At 36.6% G+C, this 18,973-nt stretch overlaps 1 protein-coding gene across 1 annotated transcript in view; it reads right to left on the bottom strand.

Annotated features, from left to right (window-relative positions):
* The window catches only part of LOC140148106 (multifunctional protein CAD-like), a 71,621-nt gene that overhangs the window by 17,463 nt on the left and 35,185 nt on the right, over window positions 1-18,973 (bottom strand). Inside the window, 10 exon segments of the mRNA XM_072169962.1 lie at window positions 881-1,114; window positions 1,653-1,757; window positions 3,571-3,753; window positions 4,325-4,492; window positions 4,871-5,089; window positions 5,685-5,716; window positions 5,719-5,866; window positions 6,813-6,935; window positions 7,800-8,000; window positions 8,948-9,194. Of these exon segments, the coding sequence (XP_072026063.1) occupies window positions 881-1,114; window positions 1,653-1,757; window positions 3,571-3,753; window positions 4,325-4,492; window positions 4,871-5,089; window positions 5,685-5,716; window positions 5,719-5,866; window positions 6,813-6,935; window positions 7,800-8,000; window positions 8,948-9,194 (1,660 nt within the window).

The raw sequence follows: 18,973 nt of genomic DNA, 5'->3' as shown, positions 1-18,973 counted from the left end.
ACAAGTGTTCTTGTGCGCTTGTCTAAAAATCATTGGGGACAACCATGATAATCTATGCACTATAGTAGGAATTTCAATTGAATGAACGCAGCTTTCAACAGCTGTACTCGATCCAACCGCGATCGTATATCACATATTTCAAACTACAACGCAAACGCACAACCTTGGATACAATGCTAACCAATCACGAATGCGTTGGCATGGTTGGAATCACTTCCGCATTACTCACGCAGGTCGCACACGCTGGCGTACATCGCGCAGTGTACGCAAAAAAACGTCACACTATTGAAAGCTGCGTTCATTCAATTGGAATCCCTACTATAGTCCGACGGACCACCACTATATTTAACCTCCAAATTTGTGATTTATACCTTCACTATGTAACAGTAATACACCAGACGATATGTTAATTTTCTAATGTTTTGATTGTATTTTTTGCTCCTTATTTTTGCCTATATCTCAATTTCATTCTTGCCGACTCATTGTATGATTTTATCAGATGTCACAAGTAAAGTAGGTTACTTCTAGTAATAAAATAACAAACTTTGTATTACTTTTCTTCTGTAATTAAGCAAACCATCAACTGCTTAAAGTCCAGAAATAAGTTGGACAAAATAAAGCAATAAACCAGATGTAACAATAACCTTTCAGAATATATAATTTGATTGACAAATAAAATCTGCTGACAACCTCATCAGGTGTTCTCAAAACAGGTAAATTGCAGAATTTGCACCATTTTGATGAACTTCAACCATCAGAATATCATCAATGCATTTTGTGGTCTTCAGAATTCTATCACACAAGTTAGAAGTATACCTCAATGAACATTTTGGCTTTTTTGACATTGGTGATGAGTGGGAATTACACAAGTTACACATACCTCAATGAACAATTTGGCTTTCTTGACATCAGTGATGAGTGGTATCTCCTTGTCAACAGCCATCCGTCTCGTCCTGTATCCCTGAGTGACAAACGATGACGCTCTTCGTGTCCCAGAATTCCTCATAGGTAGATTGATAACCATGTCAAAGTGTTTCTCAGCTAAGAAGTCATGGATGGTCTGCTCACCATTCTTGTCATCATTGTCTTCAAATGGCCAGTCAACAGATTGGATCTGTATTATATAGTGACAAATTCACATACAGTTTAAAGGTGGGGATCTGATTTTTTTTCATAATTTTGTTTTGTACTTTTTCAGAGGGGAGGGGCAAAGCAACTTTTTTTTTGGGGGGGGGGCAAAATTTGATGAAAATTGTCAACAATAGACCTAAAAAGCAGAAAAAATGCCTATCTGTATATATCTAGTTTAAAGGTGGGCGATCTGATTTTTTTTCATAATTGTGACCATCCACTATGAACCCAGTGTGAAGTCGCCAGTGCTTATTCAGAGATATGGACCAATAAGCGTTACAGAAATTAATCGAGGGGGCACGGTGGCGAAGTGGTACAGGCTCTACCTGTCAACATTTATTATTTTTTTATTTAGAAAACAAAGGTATTTCAAGAGCAAAAAGTGACTTTTGAGCACATATTTCCTAACATGGAAATATCTACTATTTCCATGTTTCTATAAGCAAGTGATATATCATTATAAAGCTTGTTTAATAATGATTTCAACTGCTAGTTGACGACCTATACTATTAAACACTTACCCTGATGCCATGTTCACTATAGAAGTCCGCTGTACCGATGCTGGCATACAGATTGTAGTTCAGATGCTGCAGTATACGAACTGATGAGAGCAACTCAGCTTTGCTCTACAGAAAAGAAATTGTATAATATTATTTGATTACACAATGTTGAATGACAGGAGAAACAAAAGGATCAAAACCAGTCATTTTTGTTATTCTCATCTGAACCAAATTGTGTTTTCCTACTTGATATTCCACCACATGGGAAGAGGAAACCGGGATGGCTGCACACACTGTACTTACAGTATGCCCAGCACCTCCTGGAAGATACTGAAGGGATGCTGCAGCCAAACAAAATTGTTTCGCTTGCCCAAGATCGCAATAGTTGGAGAAAGCTTGTAGTCGCCTGCTCCGCATCCGACTGATGATGATGATTATATTAAAAGGTTCTGACTGAACTTGGCTGGTTGGTACACGTATGGGGGTTGCTGGCAAATCTGTTAAGACGACAGTCATCCCCGAATGTGTCTAGTATAGTGTATTATATACCTCATATATAGATTCCTCTCATCTGATTGGTTAAAAGTGGAGTCATTAAAATAGCTGTGCCCCCTTTTTTGTCTCAAGATGACGTCATAAGCAACTATGCCTGGGGCATAGATTCAACTGTGCCCGATAAATAATTGAATAGTCGCAACCCCGAATACACAGGTCGTTCGTATACATTACGCACCCACTATACGGTCGGCATTGATTACAGTGTTGTAAAAGAGGCTAGCGGTCACAGTTCGCGATGAATTTGACCTCTCCTTGTAATTGCAGACGACGATCTTTCACTGGCCGCCGTAGTGAGTGCAGTGATTGTTTACAATCTGTTACATGTCAAGGATTTATACCTGCCAAATGTCACTTTTTAGACAAATTACTATGACCTGGAGACTCCGCAGTGTGTGATGTTAGCACAGAAACGGTAGGGTTGTTTTAGATATGAAATCGGTAGATATCGTTCCAAATTCTGCACCCTTGCTCTTGCATACACTGTGTGCATTTAAGCCTAAGGCCTATGCAGTTAAAAGCTTGTAGGCCTTGTCAGTCAGGAAATCTTTTAACCAATCAAATGAGAAGAATCTATATTATTCGGTATATAAAACAAATATTGACTGCTTAATATTCGCGGCACAGTTTAAAATTATAGGCCCTAGGTGATGTCAAAACCATGACTATGCCCTCAGCTTCGCTTCGGGCATAGTCATGGTTTTGACATCACCTCGGGCCTATAATTTTAACTGTGCCCCTCATAGCAGTCAATATGTGTATACTATGCAATGCATACAATGCTTAATGTGCAATAATCATGTGAGACGGACCCCAGCAGTGTCCAACTATGCAGGATATTTGCGATTTATTCCGTATTCATTAGTGTTAAAGATTTAAGTAAATGATAAAGATTTAGGTTCATGCAAGGTCAGTGGCCACGCAGAAAGCCGTATCGCAGACAAATATCCAGTTACTACCAAGTTACCACAATATAATTGCTTTATTCCATGTGGTAGTAACTGGATAGTTGTCCAAGATTCTGCTCACTGCAGTGGCCACTTGCATAGTTATATGCGGTTGACAGATAACTAAATTTCTTGCAATTAACTTGCATCATAATAGATTCAATCTGGTCTACCATCTATTCATCTATCCTGGTATGAAAGTCAAAAATTGTGTGCTCGGGAGTGACTCGAAAGACCATTTTTAAGACCAAAATTCAATTTGATTATAACCAAAAGTGGTAATTGATTTTTTCCCGAGCTCACACACAAATGGGGGGGCAATTCTGTATCTTTGTCCGCTGGGTGCCACAACCTCTATCTATGGCCACAGCTTATTCTTGAAAGGAAATCCCAATGAACTATCAATGTCTGTTCTGTTCATTTTGATAATTCTTTACCTTGTAGCTTCCGATACTAAGAAGGATGTTCTTCTTTGGAATGTGGAATCCGGTGCTAATCATAGCTTTGAGATAGGCCTCATATCTATCCTCACCAAAGCATGCTACCTCACCAGTGCTAGCCATCTCCACACCAAGTAGGGTGTCGGCACCGGCCAGACGGGAAAAGGAGAACTGTGGAACCTGAAAACGGGCAAAAGCAGAGTCAAAACAATTGTCATAAAATTTTTTAAGGGTACATGAAATTGCCGACATATTTTACTACACTGTGCATTACTAATATTGAATGGCTTTGAGTGCGACACAAGAATGCATTGCATGAGATGGAAAAATACTGCACGAGTCGTAGACGAGTGCGAGTGCAATATGTTTTTATCAAGTGTCCGTACATTGGCTCCTGCTTCTAGACCATGAAGGCCACATGCAGGGAGTGACGAGGTGGTCTGAATTAAAAAAATATTAGGTGAAAAGTATTATTGGACACATAATTGGGCTATTCCAGTTGAAATCCTCTAGTCCTATGGAAGATGTGACCCCAGTCTTCCATACAGAGAGTGTGAATTTCAAATGGGGTTACCTGAATGAGTGATTCCATTTGAAATCTACACCCCCTGTACTGTGTTGGAGATTAAGGTCATGGTGTGTGGATTTCAAATGGCATAGGCTGGAATACAGGGTCCGTTGGATTACGCCAATTAAATTATTTTCTTTCTAAGCTTAAGAATTTAAAATACAATGTGATAAAATGATTTACCTTGACTCCAACTTTGCCATTTCCATTCAGCTCAGGAAGAGGCTCCACCCTCTCACCGACAATCACTCTGGTTGCCAAGGCAATGAAATTATGACCCAGAGTCTTGGAGACGAAAGGGAAAGACCGTGAGACTCGTAAGTTGCATTCTATCACCTTCAACTGGTTGTCCTGTTTGGGAAAAAAGGAGCATTTTATACAATGAAACAATAGTATTATTTTCAATATGAGGACAGAATAGTGACTAGACATTGGAATGTTTACACTAGATCCCACAATGCAAATTGACTAAGGCGACCTTCAGGAGCAGGTATTGTTTGCATTTTGCAGAATATGTGCAGAGGCCCACTGCATGATGGGATAATAAGGATTTCTTGATAGGTACATGTTCTGCTGCAACTGTTTTGCCAGACCAACAACATCCGTCTTTATTGATTGGTATACGGGTATATGCCACAGCTTTGGGGTGCGTTTTCATAAAGTTTGGTAAACCGATCTCCCTCATATACCAACAGTGCTGGATCATACATGGAAATATTTTGACTTTACCTTGGCAATGAGCTGCATGTTGAATGGTCCCGTCACTTCTAGATTGCGACCTATTGCAGCGGTGATTGCATAGATCTTATCTATGGTCTCCTGGTTGAGATCCTGCGGTGGTGTCACCAGTGTGGCATCACCCGAATGCACACCGGCATTCTCAACATGCTCTGATATGGCTATAGCTACAATATGGCCATTGGCGGCTACAGCATCTACATCAATTTCCTGTGGGATGGAAGATGGAAAGTTTCACTTGACATGCTCAAAGAGGATAACAAATAATTCAACTTTGGGTATATTTTGCATGGTATCAACTAAATCATCCCGACATCTCAGAAGGCTTTCAAAACCCAACCACTGGTCTACTGCCAACACCCTAGCTTAACCTGCAGTTTAACCATGTTTTATTGTTTCAAACAATAGACACCAGGTCCAACACCAGTCCTGCCAGGGTCCAATTGATTTTTGAAAACCATTCCCAAGTCCATACAATAAATCATGCCAAGGTTGCAAAGGTTTTTTATAAATATCATTATGAGTTTAACAGACAGCCGAATCCGGATTAGTCTTTTGTTAGATTCATGTCAGGCACAAATTATTTTTGAATTGCCGAATAAGGGATCAGCGCTTTAGCTCCAGAGGGCAGCATATCAATTTCACAAGAGACGAATATGGATTCGGCTGTCAAAATCATGATGATATGATATTAATTATGCAGTCTTCTCTTAAATTCAGTGCAATAAATTAAGCAACAGTGAGCGAAGTTTTTGTTGTTGTTTAATAATTAATTAAATCAAAGTTAACATATCCTAAACTCTACCTTTGCTTCCAAGATAAATTTGGAGATGACCACGGATGCTCCTTGCTGACGGCAGCAGCAGTACCCAAAAACGACTCCAAGTCACCGTCCGTGTGTGCAACATTCATTGCAGCACCGCTTAGTACATATGAAGGCCGCACCAGACATGGGTATCCAACACGTTTGCAGAACTTGACGGCTTTCTGAAATGTGAACAATAAACGGAGACCCCTTGATCTGTTTGATTGCTTAAGGGCCATATATACTCCAAATATTTGACGTAGAATATTTGTTCCACAAGTATTTCTTATTCATTCTATTTCAATTCATATTCTAACATATGTTTGTTGATGGAAAATCAATCATATTTAATGTCTAATGTCTGGTGGAAATATATTATCAATTTTATGTCATTAAACATTTGTTAGAAGTTTATACATGCCTGGACATAGAATGGGAATAGATTAAATAATAAAGGCATGTTGAATCAAATAGTCTAAGTCGAAGTCGAATAAAAAAAGTATCCGCAGACCTTATGGTACTGGTAGCCTTATAATATCACACAGGTGGACACTGCTATGATTTTTGAAGAGGTATTCAAGTAGTTTGATGAGAGAGGTGTCCAGTTCAAACCTTACTAAATTTACACTATTAATTTGGATTTATTTGCTTCTTTGCACTCATATCCAGAAACCTCTGCCATTGACTTGCAGTAGTCTAACATGACAGCTGTGCTGAAACCTAGTAGTTCTGCGGTTACTTCACACTGGAATCTCTCCTCTAATTTTGATATCAGCAATAATTTGGACATTATATATATGAGCATCATATATAGGAAAGTGTTTGCAGTAATTTAACTGGACAACATACACAAAACAAGTAATTTCCAGTGCAAAGGCCTACATTTATGTACATGTACTTGTTAAAGACCAATAATAAAGAAGGACAACAAATAATGACCAGCAAGTCTAATTTAAATATATATGTTCAAAAATTCTTCTAAACAAACAAGCCTAAAATTGTTTTTAAAAACTACTCTTTTACACATGGAGGGAAGATCAGAGAAGTCTGCAATCTCTCATCTATTGAATAGTAAGGGTAAATTGAGGTTCCCTGAATGTACACAGTCTTTCTGATTTCAAAGCTTACCTCTATGCTGGTGAGTTCTTTCCACAGTGGCTGTTGAATTCCAATGTTGTCTAACATCCGAGAAAATTTGAAACGATTTTCTGCATTATCAACAGACTCAGGCGATGTCCCTAGCACACGGCACTACAATACAAATATAATGAATGATGGAAAAGGATTTACTTTTATCCATCTATAACTAGATTACAATAGCAGCAAATGAACAGAAAGCAAACAAGTGGTTTTTTTTGTGCTATCCAAATGGCCAAATCCATCTTTGTTGTAGATTATACACCAAACTGGTCTATTAATTACGGTAAAAGTTGAATTTTTTGCGCGATTAATGTTTCACGCTTTGCCAATTTTGAATTGTTTACTTTGTTTCAAATTCGCGATTCTAAAGTTTCCTTACATAGGTCATATACAAAAGGAATATCTTTGCGCATTGTTATTTTTGCGATAGCCGCTTGGAACTCTAAAAGCACGAAAATAAATGCAGCGCGAAAATCTCCACTTTTACAGTACTCTAATTATATAGTTCAAAATTTTTAACAGGAGGTGAATTTATTGTTCGTAAGACTTTCTAACAGATGTGTTTTCTGTTTTATTTTGGTTTTCCTGGACATTTTAAAGTGCCTCAGCACAGTCCGAGAACTCTTAAAGTGAGATGGAACATAATTAACTTGTGATCATCAAGTACCACACAAAAAGCTGGAAACTTGTGAAGAAAGTTTGAAATAGGATATAAATGAATAAAAGAGCAGAAATTTGAACCAGGAATACCAAAGTGGGAACTCTGGATCATGCCTCCACAAGATGGCACTGGTACATTGTACTAACATTATACCAATTTCTTTTTGATCAAATTATTTTTGAGAGAGAGCAACTTACTCAGGGATGTAAGAAGGCTTGAAGAAAAAAACATGAAAATCTGGGCTGAAAATAAGTAACAGTGCGTAAAATGTTGACAAAAAAAACTCTGGAATTCCAGATTAATCCCAGGCTTACCTGTCTTCTATGCAGTGGCATAGCAATGTTGTTTGGTAGTTGTCCTCCCATAGACAAGATGATGCCTTCTGGGTTCTCCAATTCATAGATGTCCATGACGGTCTCAAATGAAATCTCATCAAAGTACAGTCTGTCACACACGTCGTAGTCGGTACTCACAGTTTCTGGGTTGTAGTTGACCATGACTGTCTTACGGCCAAGCTAGATGGGGGAAACAATACAAATACATAACAAATTCGTTATTAGGTTCAGCGTTGGTATGGTATGGGAAATTATTGTGCAACCATAACCTAACAAGTAATAATACTGCATACAGTAATCAAATACCACCTTTCAATGTTATTACCCCATGCAGCAATCTTCTGTTGTCCCAATTTGAGCATGTCAGACATTCAATGCAGAATTATAAATAATTCACTCATCCAGCCAACACCGATTCTCATTACGGCTGAATAAAAGAGGTTAGGCCAAATTTAAAAAAAAAAAGGTTTGTCTCAAATCTCCCGCGCATATTAGTTTATTCACCCGCATTAGTAAAAAAATTCTTCTTCTTTTCTTTCAGAAAAAAGTGTAAAAAATATGATCGAAATGCCGCTTTGACAATTTTAGACCCCTGCTCTAAGATTACTTCACTTCAATACAATGGAAGCATCACTTTATTGTTAAATACAACACTTCATACAGTAGAATATGACTTTGAGGTTTTTTCACATTTGAAAAAAAATCTTTGGGAAAAAAAACATTAAAAAAAAATAATAAAAATGCATTTCGCATTAGTTTTTCAGAGTTGGAGAGCTTTGAGACAAATCTTTTTTTTTTATTTGGCTTTAGACTGTAGCATGTATATTAGGCTATCCCAGTTGAAATCCATACACCCTCTATGGAAGACATGACCTTAATCTTCCCAGGGATTGTGAATTTCAAATTGGGTTACCTGAATGGGTCACTTCATGTTCCATAGGGGATGGATTTCAACTGGAATAGCCCAATTTGCATAAACATGTACGAATAGCTACAACATAAAACATGTGTACACAAGCTGAAAGTTGCCCTCAAATACTGCATAAAATGCGAGCAAAATGCAATGCAGAAGTGATACCTCAAAATGGACAGAGTAATTTTGCACCGTACACACTTTAAGATCTTACCTTACGCAACTCCTGTATACAACTCACAGCACACCAATCAAACTCTACACTGCTGCCGATACGATAGACTCCTGACCCAATCACCATAGTGTAACCCCCTGGGAAGTCCAAGTCATGGTGGTGACCATTGTAGGTCATGTATAAGTAATTGGTGGTTGCAGGCCACTCAGCTGCCACTGTGTCAATCTGCTTGACGATTGGTAATATACCCATCTGTTGACGCTTCATGCGCACATCTAGCTCAGTGCTGTGGGATGTATTAACATTTAAAAAATAATGAAGGAGGTGATCTATGCTTCACATTGTCAAGGTGTGAAGTCGATCTGATTCAGACTCCACATCGCACACAATGCGATGCTATGATGATTTAAAACATCGCAGCATCTCACGATTCATTGTGTGTAATTGCAATGTTTTAGAAGCATGTGGGGTTTGCATCTCCTTTTATGGTCATTCTGCCGACCTTGACTTTTCAGCAGCCAATCACAAGCGATATTGCAGCGCAATACGATCAAGTTGAACTCCATCACGGACCCAAATTTCCACCACGCGATGAGAATTTTCACCGTCAAGCTCGTAAAACCCTATCTCAGATTTCAGTTTTTATAGCGTCGCATCGCGCTGCGATGTGGAGTCTGAATCAGACTTAAGACAATACAAGACAAAATATATGGGAGGATCAGAAATAAATGATGCAATACTGAGTGAGAAATGATGATTTAAATGACTTTAATATTTAAAGAAAACATAATGCTTATTTCTGACTTCCAGTCAAAATAAAGAACTACAAACTTAATGCCTACTAACTTCAAAATTGATATATTTATACAAAATCAGAAATTTTGTTCTGTCATTTTCATAAAGCAAACTAGAGCGGTTCTCGGGCTTCGCGGTTCTCTGCTTTGGTGGTTTGTTTTGGTACTGAATGGTACTTGTGTTTGGGTGATCATTGATGGTGTTTGTGATTGATTGGTTTAGGTTGGGTGATGTATGTTTTGTTTCTGTTCAGAACCTTGTGGGGATTTGGCGAGTCGATGGGTGTGGGGTAATTAGTTAAATGTTTGTAAGAAGGAAAGTGAGAGGTTAGAGAGTTAAAATGAGGTAGACGGTAGAGGTTTGTAAAGGTTGAAGGGAAAACATAGGAGCATGGACACTTGGCCTGGTGAAATAGTTGTTGAATAGAAGTTGAATGTATCGCTAACCAACCAGTGTGAAAACGTTCATGCACTTGCTATTGGAGCCCGGGTCAACCCCCCTTGGAATAAGGTCCAACCTGATGTTAAAAAGATCCTGAAGGAAGAGACGGATAACCACTGGAAATCTGTAGTTGAGCCCCTCTTGAGCCAGGGGGAGTTTCCGAAACTGCTTGAAACATGTAATTCCGATCTGTCTTGGAAATCCATTACGTTTTCATTACCAAAGGGTGTGCTTAAATTTGCAATCAATGCCTCCATAGATTCCTTGCCATCATTCACCAATTTGAAAAGATGGGGAAAAAGGCTTACGGACAGCTGTCCACTTTGTCAGGGGAAAGGTACTCTCCTGCACATTTTAAATAATTGCCAAAATATGCTGGACAGGTATCTATGGAGACACAACAACCTCATCCGTATTTTTCTTTCCACATTTCAACAGTCGGAGGCATTTCGTAATTCTCATATTAAAATCTATGCCGATCTGGAAAATTATACCATAGGAGGGGGACCATACCACCCAATATCATTTCCACGTCCCAAAACCGGACATTGTGTTATACTGGCCTTCTGACAAGCGAGTCATTCTCTTTGAGTTGTCGGTACCATTTGAACCAAACATCAGTAAAGCTCATTACACCAAACTTGATCGCTATTCTTCCCTGGTTGCCGACATCACTAACCATGTATGTAATATACCGTATTTCATGAGTTTACGCAGAAAAATGCGCATGCGGGAAATGGTGATATCATGAGTTTGCGCATCCCAAAGCTGCTCAAACCCAGCAATTCCTTGATATGCGAAGCTCTTAAAAGCTGCGTCCTTTTGGGATTTCCTGAGTTTATGCATCATGCTCAAACTCGGAAATCTATGTTTTTGCTCGTGCTCAAACTCGGAAATCTATGTTTTGAGCATCTGCGCATTCATGGAATTTCCTAGTTTGCGCATCGACCTAGTCTCTTTTGCAGTCGTTTTATAAATAAATAAATTAGTATATTTTAATCATGTTGAAAGCTCTGATGACGTTCAAAGACTACGAATGGCAAATTGTTAAGAACAAAATTTTTAAAAACAAAACAAGAAACAGTACCGTTTGCGTGCCTCGATTCATTTTGATATATCATATATATATAGGCCCTATCCCGGGACCAGTATATTGGGCCTACACACAAATATTCCCACTCCATATGCCTACATCTATGCATGCCGAGGTTTACAGGTTGATGGTAGAGTCTTTTGATGTTGGATAATGTAATATTCAGACTAAAATAGCCAAAAGGGTTATTTCACTTTAGTACCTTGTCATGTAGGCTTTTTTGAGTTATTATCGATATCTGTATTACTAAGTATTATTTGAGCATTTCATTTCAAAATACTTAGTGGATTATCCGATTTGTGTATAGGCTAGTGTGATAGGATGCATCATTATAACCATATAATTTCGGATCGTGCTTGTGTGAAAAACGCACGTACATAAAAGTCAATTTGCTTAGCCGAGTGTCATGTCATGATCACGAGTCTTATATATATACTAGTATATATATATAGGGCCTACTTTTAGGCCCGATGCTACTTTGCCTTTTGAAAGATCTAGCACAATTATCAATAATATTATCATCATATCCTTTGTTTTCAAAAATGCTGATAATTTTTCAGCTGATCTTTTAAATCTTTTGAGGAGTGTAGTATAGTATTAAGCTACTTGCGGTTCGCCATTATGCACTATGTGCGGGAGAGCCTCGAACTGGCAGCATACATGAAAGGAAGAATTATGTAACCTTACACAGAACGTTATGACTAGTTCAATTCCCATTCATGTATGCTGCCAGTTCGAGGCTCTCCCCACATATACATAATAATGGCGAACCGCAAGTAGCTAATAGGGTCATTTAGTGAAAAGCTCAAATCCTCTGACTCTTTCATCAGCATGTTCAGAGGATTTGAGTCCTTCTTTAAAGTTTTGAAATGCTAAAAGTCTATAAGTATATCCTTTCCTGTGAGTGAGTCGTTTCTTAAAGGAGCTTACGTATTGGAACAAAGTTGTGCATATTTAGACCATGGTCTAAAACATACTATTTTGGGTTTTTCAGGGCCATGACATAATTAAGATTGACAGGTTACATCGGCGTTCTGGACCATCTCCTCCTCACACTGTGGTGAGTTCCCGGTCATTGGTTACAGCTCGATATATTATTAGGCCTATATAGCCTAGTACGTACATGCATGGTCTTTTGGTGAAAAGCTCAAATTCTCCAATTCTTTCCTCGAGTGTCCTTCTTTCTTAAGTTTCTTTCCATATTAAGGTCTTCATTTCTTTCTTTTCTTTAATAATATTTCTGTCTTTGATTATTTTTTAAATTTCTTTTCTTTCTTTCTTAAATTTCTGTTTTTCTTTCTTAAATTTCTTTTTCTTTTCTATTTCTCTTTCTTTCTATCTTTCTTTTCTCCTTCAATTTGATAATGGTGTGCAACTGTCATGAGCCCGGGGTCAAGAGATGAAGTCATTAAATGTAGGCCTGCGATCATTTTAATGTCTTTCAACACATGCCTCATGCGGATTTTTGACATTATTTAATGTCTAAACAATGTCAAAGCTTCAACTGGAATCGGTCAACTTAATGTTTGAAATCACCGGAATAGACAAGGAAATCTTTCTTGTTTAGCATTTAATTAAATGTTTACGAATTGATCGACAATAACGTGTTTAGTGATATAGGGCCGGTTTTGATTTGATTTTAAACTCCAGAATTCGTTATTTTTCACGCGCGCACATAATAGGTCTTCCCTATCTAGGTATATCAAACACTCAGTAGAGATCAGATTTGGAAGCCAGTGGTCCAGTTCATCGTTTGCACGATCAGGCTGGCATGATAGGGTCATTTGGTGAAGAGCTAAAAGCCTCTGATTCTTTCACCAAGTGAAGACCTGAGCGCAAGAAGACCGTAAGTCCACTTGGCCCCTCAACATGTATACAAAAAAGTTACATTATAGTTTCTTAGGGTTTTATAATGTTTAATACATGTTCCAGGGTGAAAACATCATGAAAGGTTGTGAAAGATTTGTTTTGCACCCTGAACATGTATAAAACATTACCAAACTATACAAAACTATACGAAACTTACGTGATATAGGTGCTTTGATTTCTATTTCTGTATTTCAATCTTTTTTCGTGCACATCATTTCCCCTTTTAAACTATATCAGAAAAGGGTATTACAGCACAGCTAAAAGAGAATAGTGTGTGTTTTATGAGAAATTGCAAGAACCCCATAAACAAAATGGTTCTTTGGCCTTTGCAAAATCTTTTTCATGTCTATAAATGGTTCTTTCTAGCATTACATATAGGCCCTACCACCAAATTCCAAGGCTTATCATATCAAAACTACAATACAAAATACACACCCATCCGCCTTACACAACCCCCACACACCCACCCAATCCTACAAACAAACACGCGGTATTATAGATGTTGAGCGCAGAATGCGGAAAAATGCATTTTGAGCTCACCATATAAAGCATCACAAAAGCGTCTCATCACATAAACTAACCAGCACACCCCTACTGTACACTCACCCCACACCCGCCAAACAAATACTAAACACGCACATAAGCAATCTAGGCCTACATCATTAATGGATTTTTAAGCGCAGAATGTCGAAAATAAATTTGAGACTTTATAATAATGCCATAATGATAACTACCGGTATTTAGAGATCACTGTAAATGTCATATCACAAAACATGAACGTCTCACCATAACAACTTATATACAACCCTTTTCTTCTTTCTTTTTTCTTTCATGCGTTTCTATCGCCTTTGGTGCACTCTGTTTTTCCCTTTATCCCCAATATAATTATACTTGAAGTATTTCACACACCCAGATTTGGACAATTTGTTTTATTTTCTTTTTAAAATGCACATAATTATCATGATCATTTAGGCCTATATGGTCAAATCACAAGTTTTAACAGATTGTCAAGTTCAAAATAATATTTATAATGTTCTTTCCTTATTTCTTTCATGAGGCCTATAAAAAATAAAACCCAAATCACGATAGGCCTATGCAAATGATTGACATATGATTTATAATTATGCTGTATAATTAATCTGTATCTCGTCTGTCAATCATTGTCAAATCAATGGCGATGTTGATTAAAGGGCCTATTAACATAATTCGGTAAGTCATACAATGTGTATAATACGCCGTGATTAGCCGCACGCCGAAAACGGGAAGGTCAACTTGGCCATTAATGGTAAATTTTGCATAAATTAAAGGTCGCTAACCCCTGATTGTCGTTTTATTTGCAAATTACTGATTTCTAGCAAACACCACACCTATATTTATTATAATATTAATCACGTACTTATTTATGAAAAAGGGTACAATCTAACTATTCTGAGAGTTATTTTGAATATATACCAATGGATAGGTTTATTCTACATACGGCATTGCGCGGTGCTCCTTTATTAAAAGGGAAATCCCTGTTTGGACACGGTCAACATGGTAGAAGCGCTTATAAATCAGGCCTAATTCTTTGTTGAATAATAGTATTTTCACGTCACGAATGCAACATGGCATTCGCCTGTAGGCCTACATAATAACTTTAGAATGTAAATTTGATAACTACATTATCAATTATCAGTTTCACCCGTATAGGCAGGGACAAATTTAGCGGTGGCCCTGCGCCAGTGGATTTTGCATGCGCGTATTTTTTTGTGGGGGAGCTTTTAGCGCCAGCCCACGGGTAAAAAGCAGAGGCGGCCAAAATGAAGGGGCGGCAAAAACAGGGGCGGCAAAAAGAATTAGTAATACAAAAGGGCGGAAAAAATTGATAAAGCATAAATTTTTTTGAAAAAATGGTACTTTAGGCCGTGTAAAATTAATATTTTGGTTCTCGTCCCTCCCTCCTCAATTTCTGGGATTTGTCAGATTTTTTTTTTTTTTTAGATTTTTCAATTTTTTAGACTTTGGAATGATTTATGAAATCTTCATACATATAAATAAGTTTATTAGAGAACAAGCATCACTTCCAAGTCTTTTTTGTGGTACTCTAGGGGTTTATCCTCAGAATCTCACATTTGAAAAAAAAAAAAAGGGCCTCATCGTTCCTCGAGCACTGTTGGAGAAGACCGAAAACTACTGACAATGCTAATTTTACATTGGAAAAAAAAAAAAAAAAAAAACCTCCTCCCTCATCAATTCATGAAAATCCTCTGGACGAGAACCAAAACATTAATTTTATACGGCCTTACATCAAAATTTTCAGCTTTTAAGGCGATAGCACCTGAAAACCACTTTTTCAAACGACGGAGAAAAAAATTGGGTCAACCTTTTCGGGCTGTTGAGGAAGGGGCGGCAAAATTGAATTTTCTTCAGCCCCCCGGGGTTGGGGCGGCCACGGTACGCCACTGTTTTGAATTGGGCCACTATAACTTCCAACAATGCTGACCCGACGGGCCACTAGATATTTGAGCCTGATATAACAGTTCTCATATGAGACAAGATATAATCAGTGATTGACATAATTTGACACAGTTTCTGCTCCATTTGTCACCTGTGTGCAATTTATAGTATTTCAGATATTAATTCTTATTCTTGCATTGCATGGAAATTGGAAATAATTATATGGCCGCTTCCTACAGACCCGTATACATTTTTCAAAGAGGAAAGTTTGAAAGTTAATTCGAGTAGGGTATGCAAATGTCTTCCAAATTCTACTAGGTGGAAAAATTTTAAATGAAATGGCAGGGATGTGCCTCGGCCATGTTAAAAGTAGGGGGCATTCAGGTCAAATGTACAATTACAAAAATATGGGGTCATTCAGTACACAACCTGAATAAAAATGGGGTCATTCGGTATGAAACTTTGAAAAAAGGATGGTCATTGGGGTAACAAAAAGTAAAATGGGAGTCATTGAGTACAGGATTGCCAAAAGAGTATCATTAAGTACACCTAAATAAGTGCCAAACTATAAAAAAACCTGGCCACCTTGGAAATGTTAAAAATCTGATTATTACTGGTGGAGAACACAAATACCACCTAAATTTGGGAATTAAAAGGGGGTCATTGGGTATAGAAAAAAAAAAAAAAAGGGGTCATTGAGTGCATGAATTTTTTTTTTGAAGGGGGTCATTGGGTAATAGGTAGGACCATAACACAAAAAAGGGGGTCATTGGGTACAAGCCGGTTTGAAAAATGGGGTCTATCCCGAGGCACATGATGCATATCTGTCATGGAAGTGCCCCCGGGTTGTTTTTTTCATTCTTTCTAAATACTATCCCTATACTCCAACATGTTCAGCATTCAAACATGTTTACAAAGTGATTGCATTATATAATGCGTTTAGTGATAATATATATTTCCTTTTAAACTTCATAGCTCGTTATTTTTCCTGTTCACGCGCCCACATAGGTCTTCCATATCTGGGTATATCAAATACCCAGATTTGGAAGCACAGAAGTTGGTCGTTTTATACCGTGTGCATGGTCAGGCTGTAGACTGTATAATAGCATCCTTTAATTAGACAATTAATTCAGATCTTTGTAAAGGGGTGACTTTCTTTTTCAAATAAGAAATAAAATATATTTCTTTCTTATTTGTTTTCTTTCTTTCTTTCTTTCTTTCTTTCTTTCTTTCTTTTTTTCTTTCTTTCTTTCTACACTACAACATGTTCAACATTTAAACATGTTAAAAAAGTGATTGCAATAATGTGTTTAGCGATATATTTTATTTTAAACATCATATAACTTTCGTTATTTTTCTTGTTCACGCTCTCACATAGGTCTTCCATATCTGGGTATATCAAATACCCAGATTTGGAAGCTTATAGAAGTGGGTCGTTTTATGCCGTGTGTATGGCCAGGCTGTAGACTGCATGCCCTATAATAGCATCCATAAGGGGATGACTTTATTTTTCAAATTAAAAAATAAAAATAAATTTCTTTCTTATTTATTTTCTCTCTTTCAGTGACTTTCTTTTACTTTTAGTCCACATTTTTAACAAAACATTGCTTTGTCTTTTTGGTGTTTTTTTTCTTTCTCTTTAAATACTATCCTTCAATATACTCAAACATGTTTACAAAGTGATTGCATTATATAATGCGTTTAGTGATATATATATTTCATTTTAAACTTCATAACTCGTTATTTTTCCTGTTCACGCGCCCACATAGGTCTTCCATATCTGGGTATATCAAATACCCAGATTTGGAAGCACAGAAGTTGGTCGTTTTATGCCGTGTGCATGGTCAGGCTGCCCACGCAGAAATTTTTATGTCAAATATATATCAAAAGTATATCAAAAATATGTCAAATAGCATTTTGATACAAATTTGATATATCAAAACTATGTCAAATAGATTTTGACATAAATTTGATTGTATCAAATATGTATCAAATTTAACTTAGATTTTATACTGTGTGTCAAATCTATGTCAAATGTACCAAATGAAAAATATGAGTGTCAAAATTGTGTCAAATTTTACTTAGCCATATTTTTCTGACAATTTTATTATGTCAAAATTGTGTCAAATCTAACTTAGAAAAATTTTCAGAACAAATAACTATGTCAAATTTGTGTCAAATTTTACTTAGCCATTTTTCTGACAATTTTATTGTGTCAAAATTGTGTCAAATCTAACTTAGACAAATTTTCAGAAAAAATAACTATGTTAAATTTGTGTCAAATTTTACTTAGTCATTTTCCTGACAAATTTATTGTGTCAAAATTGTGTCAAATCCAACTTAGTTGTTTTTCTGAAAATTTTTATATCAAATTTGTGTCAAATTTTACTTAGCCATTTTCTTGATAATTTCTTGTGTCAAATCCAACTTTTGTTATTTTGAATCATCATTGAATTAAAAAAAAATTATAACCAAACATGATCAATAGAGATATGCGTTTGATGATTGACAATAAACAAAAGCAAATTATTCACTGTTTATTGAAACCGATATCAAATATAGGTTGATGATTAAAAAAAAAAAAAAAAAGAATATCTGTGTACCAAAATAATATGGCTTTGAAAGTCGCATTTTCCAGGGGGCAAGACTTCTCAAAGGGTGTGAAGAAGCTGTCCCTACATTTCTTTGGCAGCTGACAGCTGCCCCCCCCACTTAAAAAAAATACAGAAAAGGATCAACTTGATTTAAAAAATGGTATCATGTATGATTTTATTTCATCTCATTTCAATTGATTTTATTATTTATTTCTTTGTTTGCACTCTTGTTTTTTGGTTCGGAATTCTTTTATTATTTTTTATACCAAAAGAATGTCTTCAGTATTTTTTTAATTGCCCCCCCCTAAAAAACAGAAAGAAAAAGGTAAATTAAATAAAAAATGCAAAAGATTATTATTATTATTATTATATTTTGTTTCTTTATTTTTCATTTTTTTTATTTATTTATTTATTTATTTATTTATTTATTTATTTATTTATTTATTTGGTTTAATGCTCTCTTTTTTCTGTTCAAATCATTTTCATGCATAAACAATTTGTTGATTTTTTTAAATGCAAATTTGTTTTTATTCTGATTTGTTTCCCCCACTTTTTTTCTAAATACAAACAATAAATAATAATAATAATAAAATTAATCAGAAAAATGCAACTATTTATTTATATTATTTGGGGGTTGGTGGGTAATGTTCTTTTTTATTTCTTTTCATGCCAAAGCGTTTCTTTTTTGATGCCATTTTTCTGAAATTTCCCCCCTTTCCCTCCCCCAGGTTTGGCCTAATTGCCCTAACCAGAATTATCCACTCTTGCTGGGGCATAATTATCGCACAACCCCTAGAAAAATTTTTCTAGCTAAATAAGTTTGAAAATGTTAGCAAA

This window comes from Amphiura filiformis, chromosome 3 (genome assembly GCF_039555335.1).
Source record: "Amphiura filiformis chromosome 3, Afil_fr2py, whole genome shotgun sequence".
Lineage (NCBI taxonomy): Eukaryota > Metazoa > Echinodermata > Ophiuroidea > Amphilepidida > Amphiuridae > Amphiura > Amphiura filiformis.
This window is presented reverse-complemented; position numbering and strand designations above follow the sequence as displayed.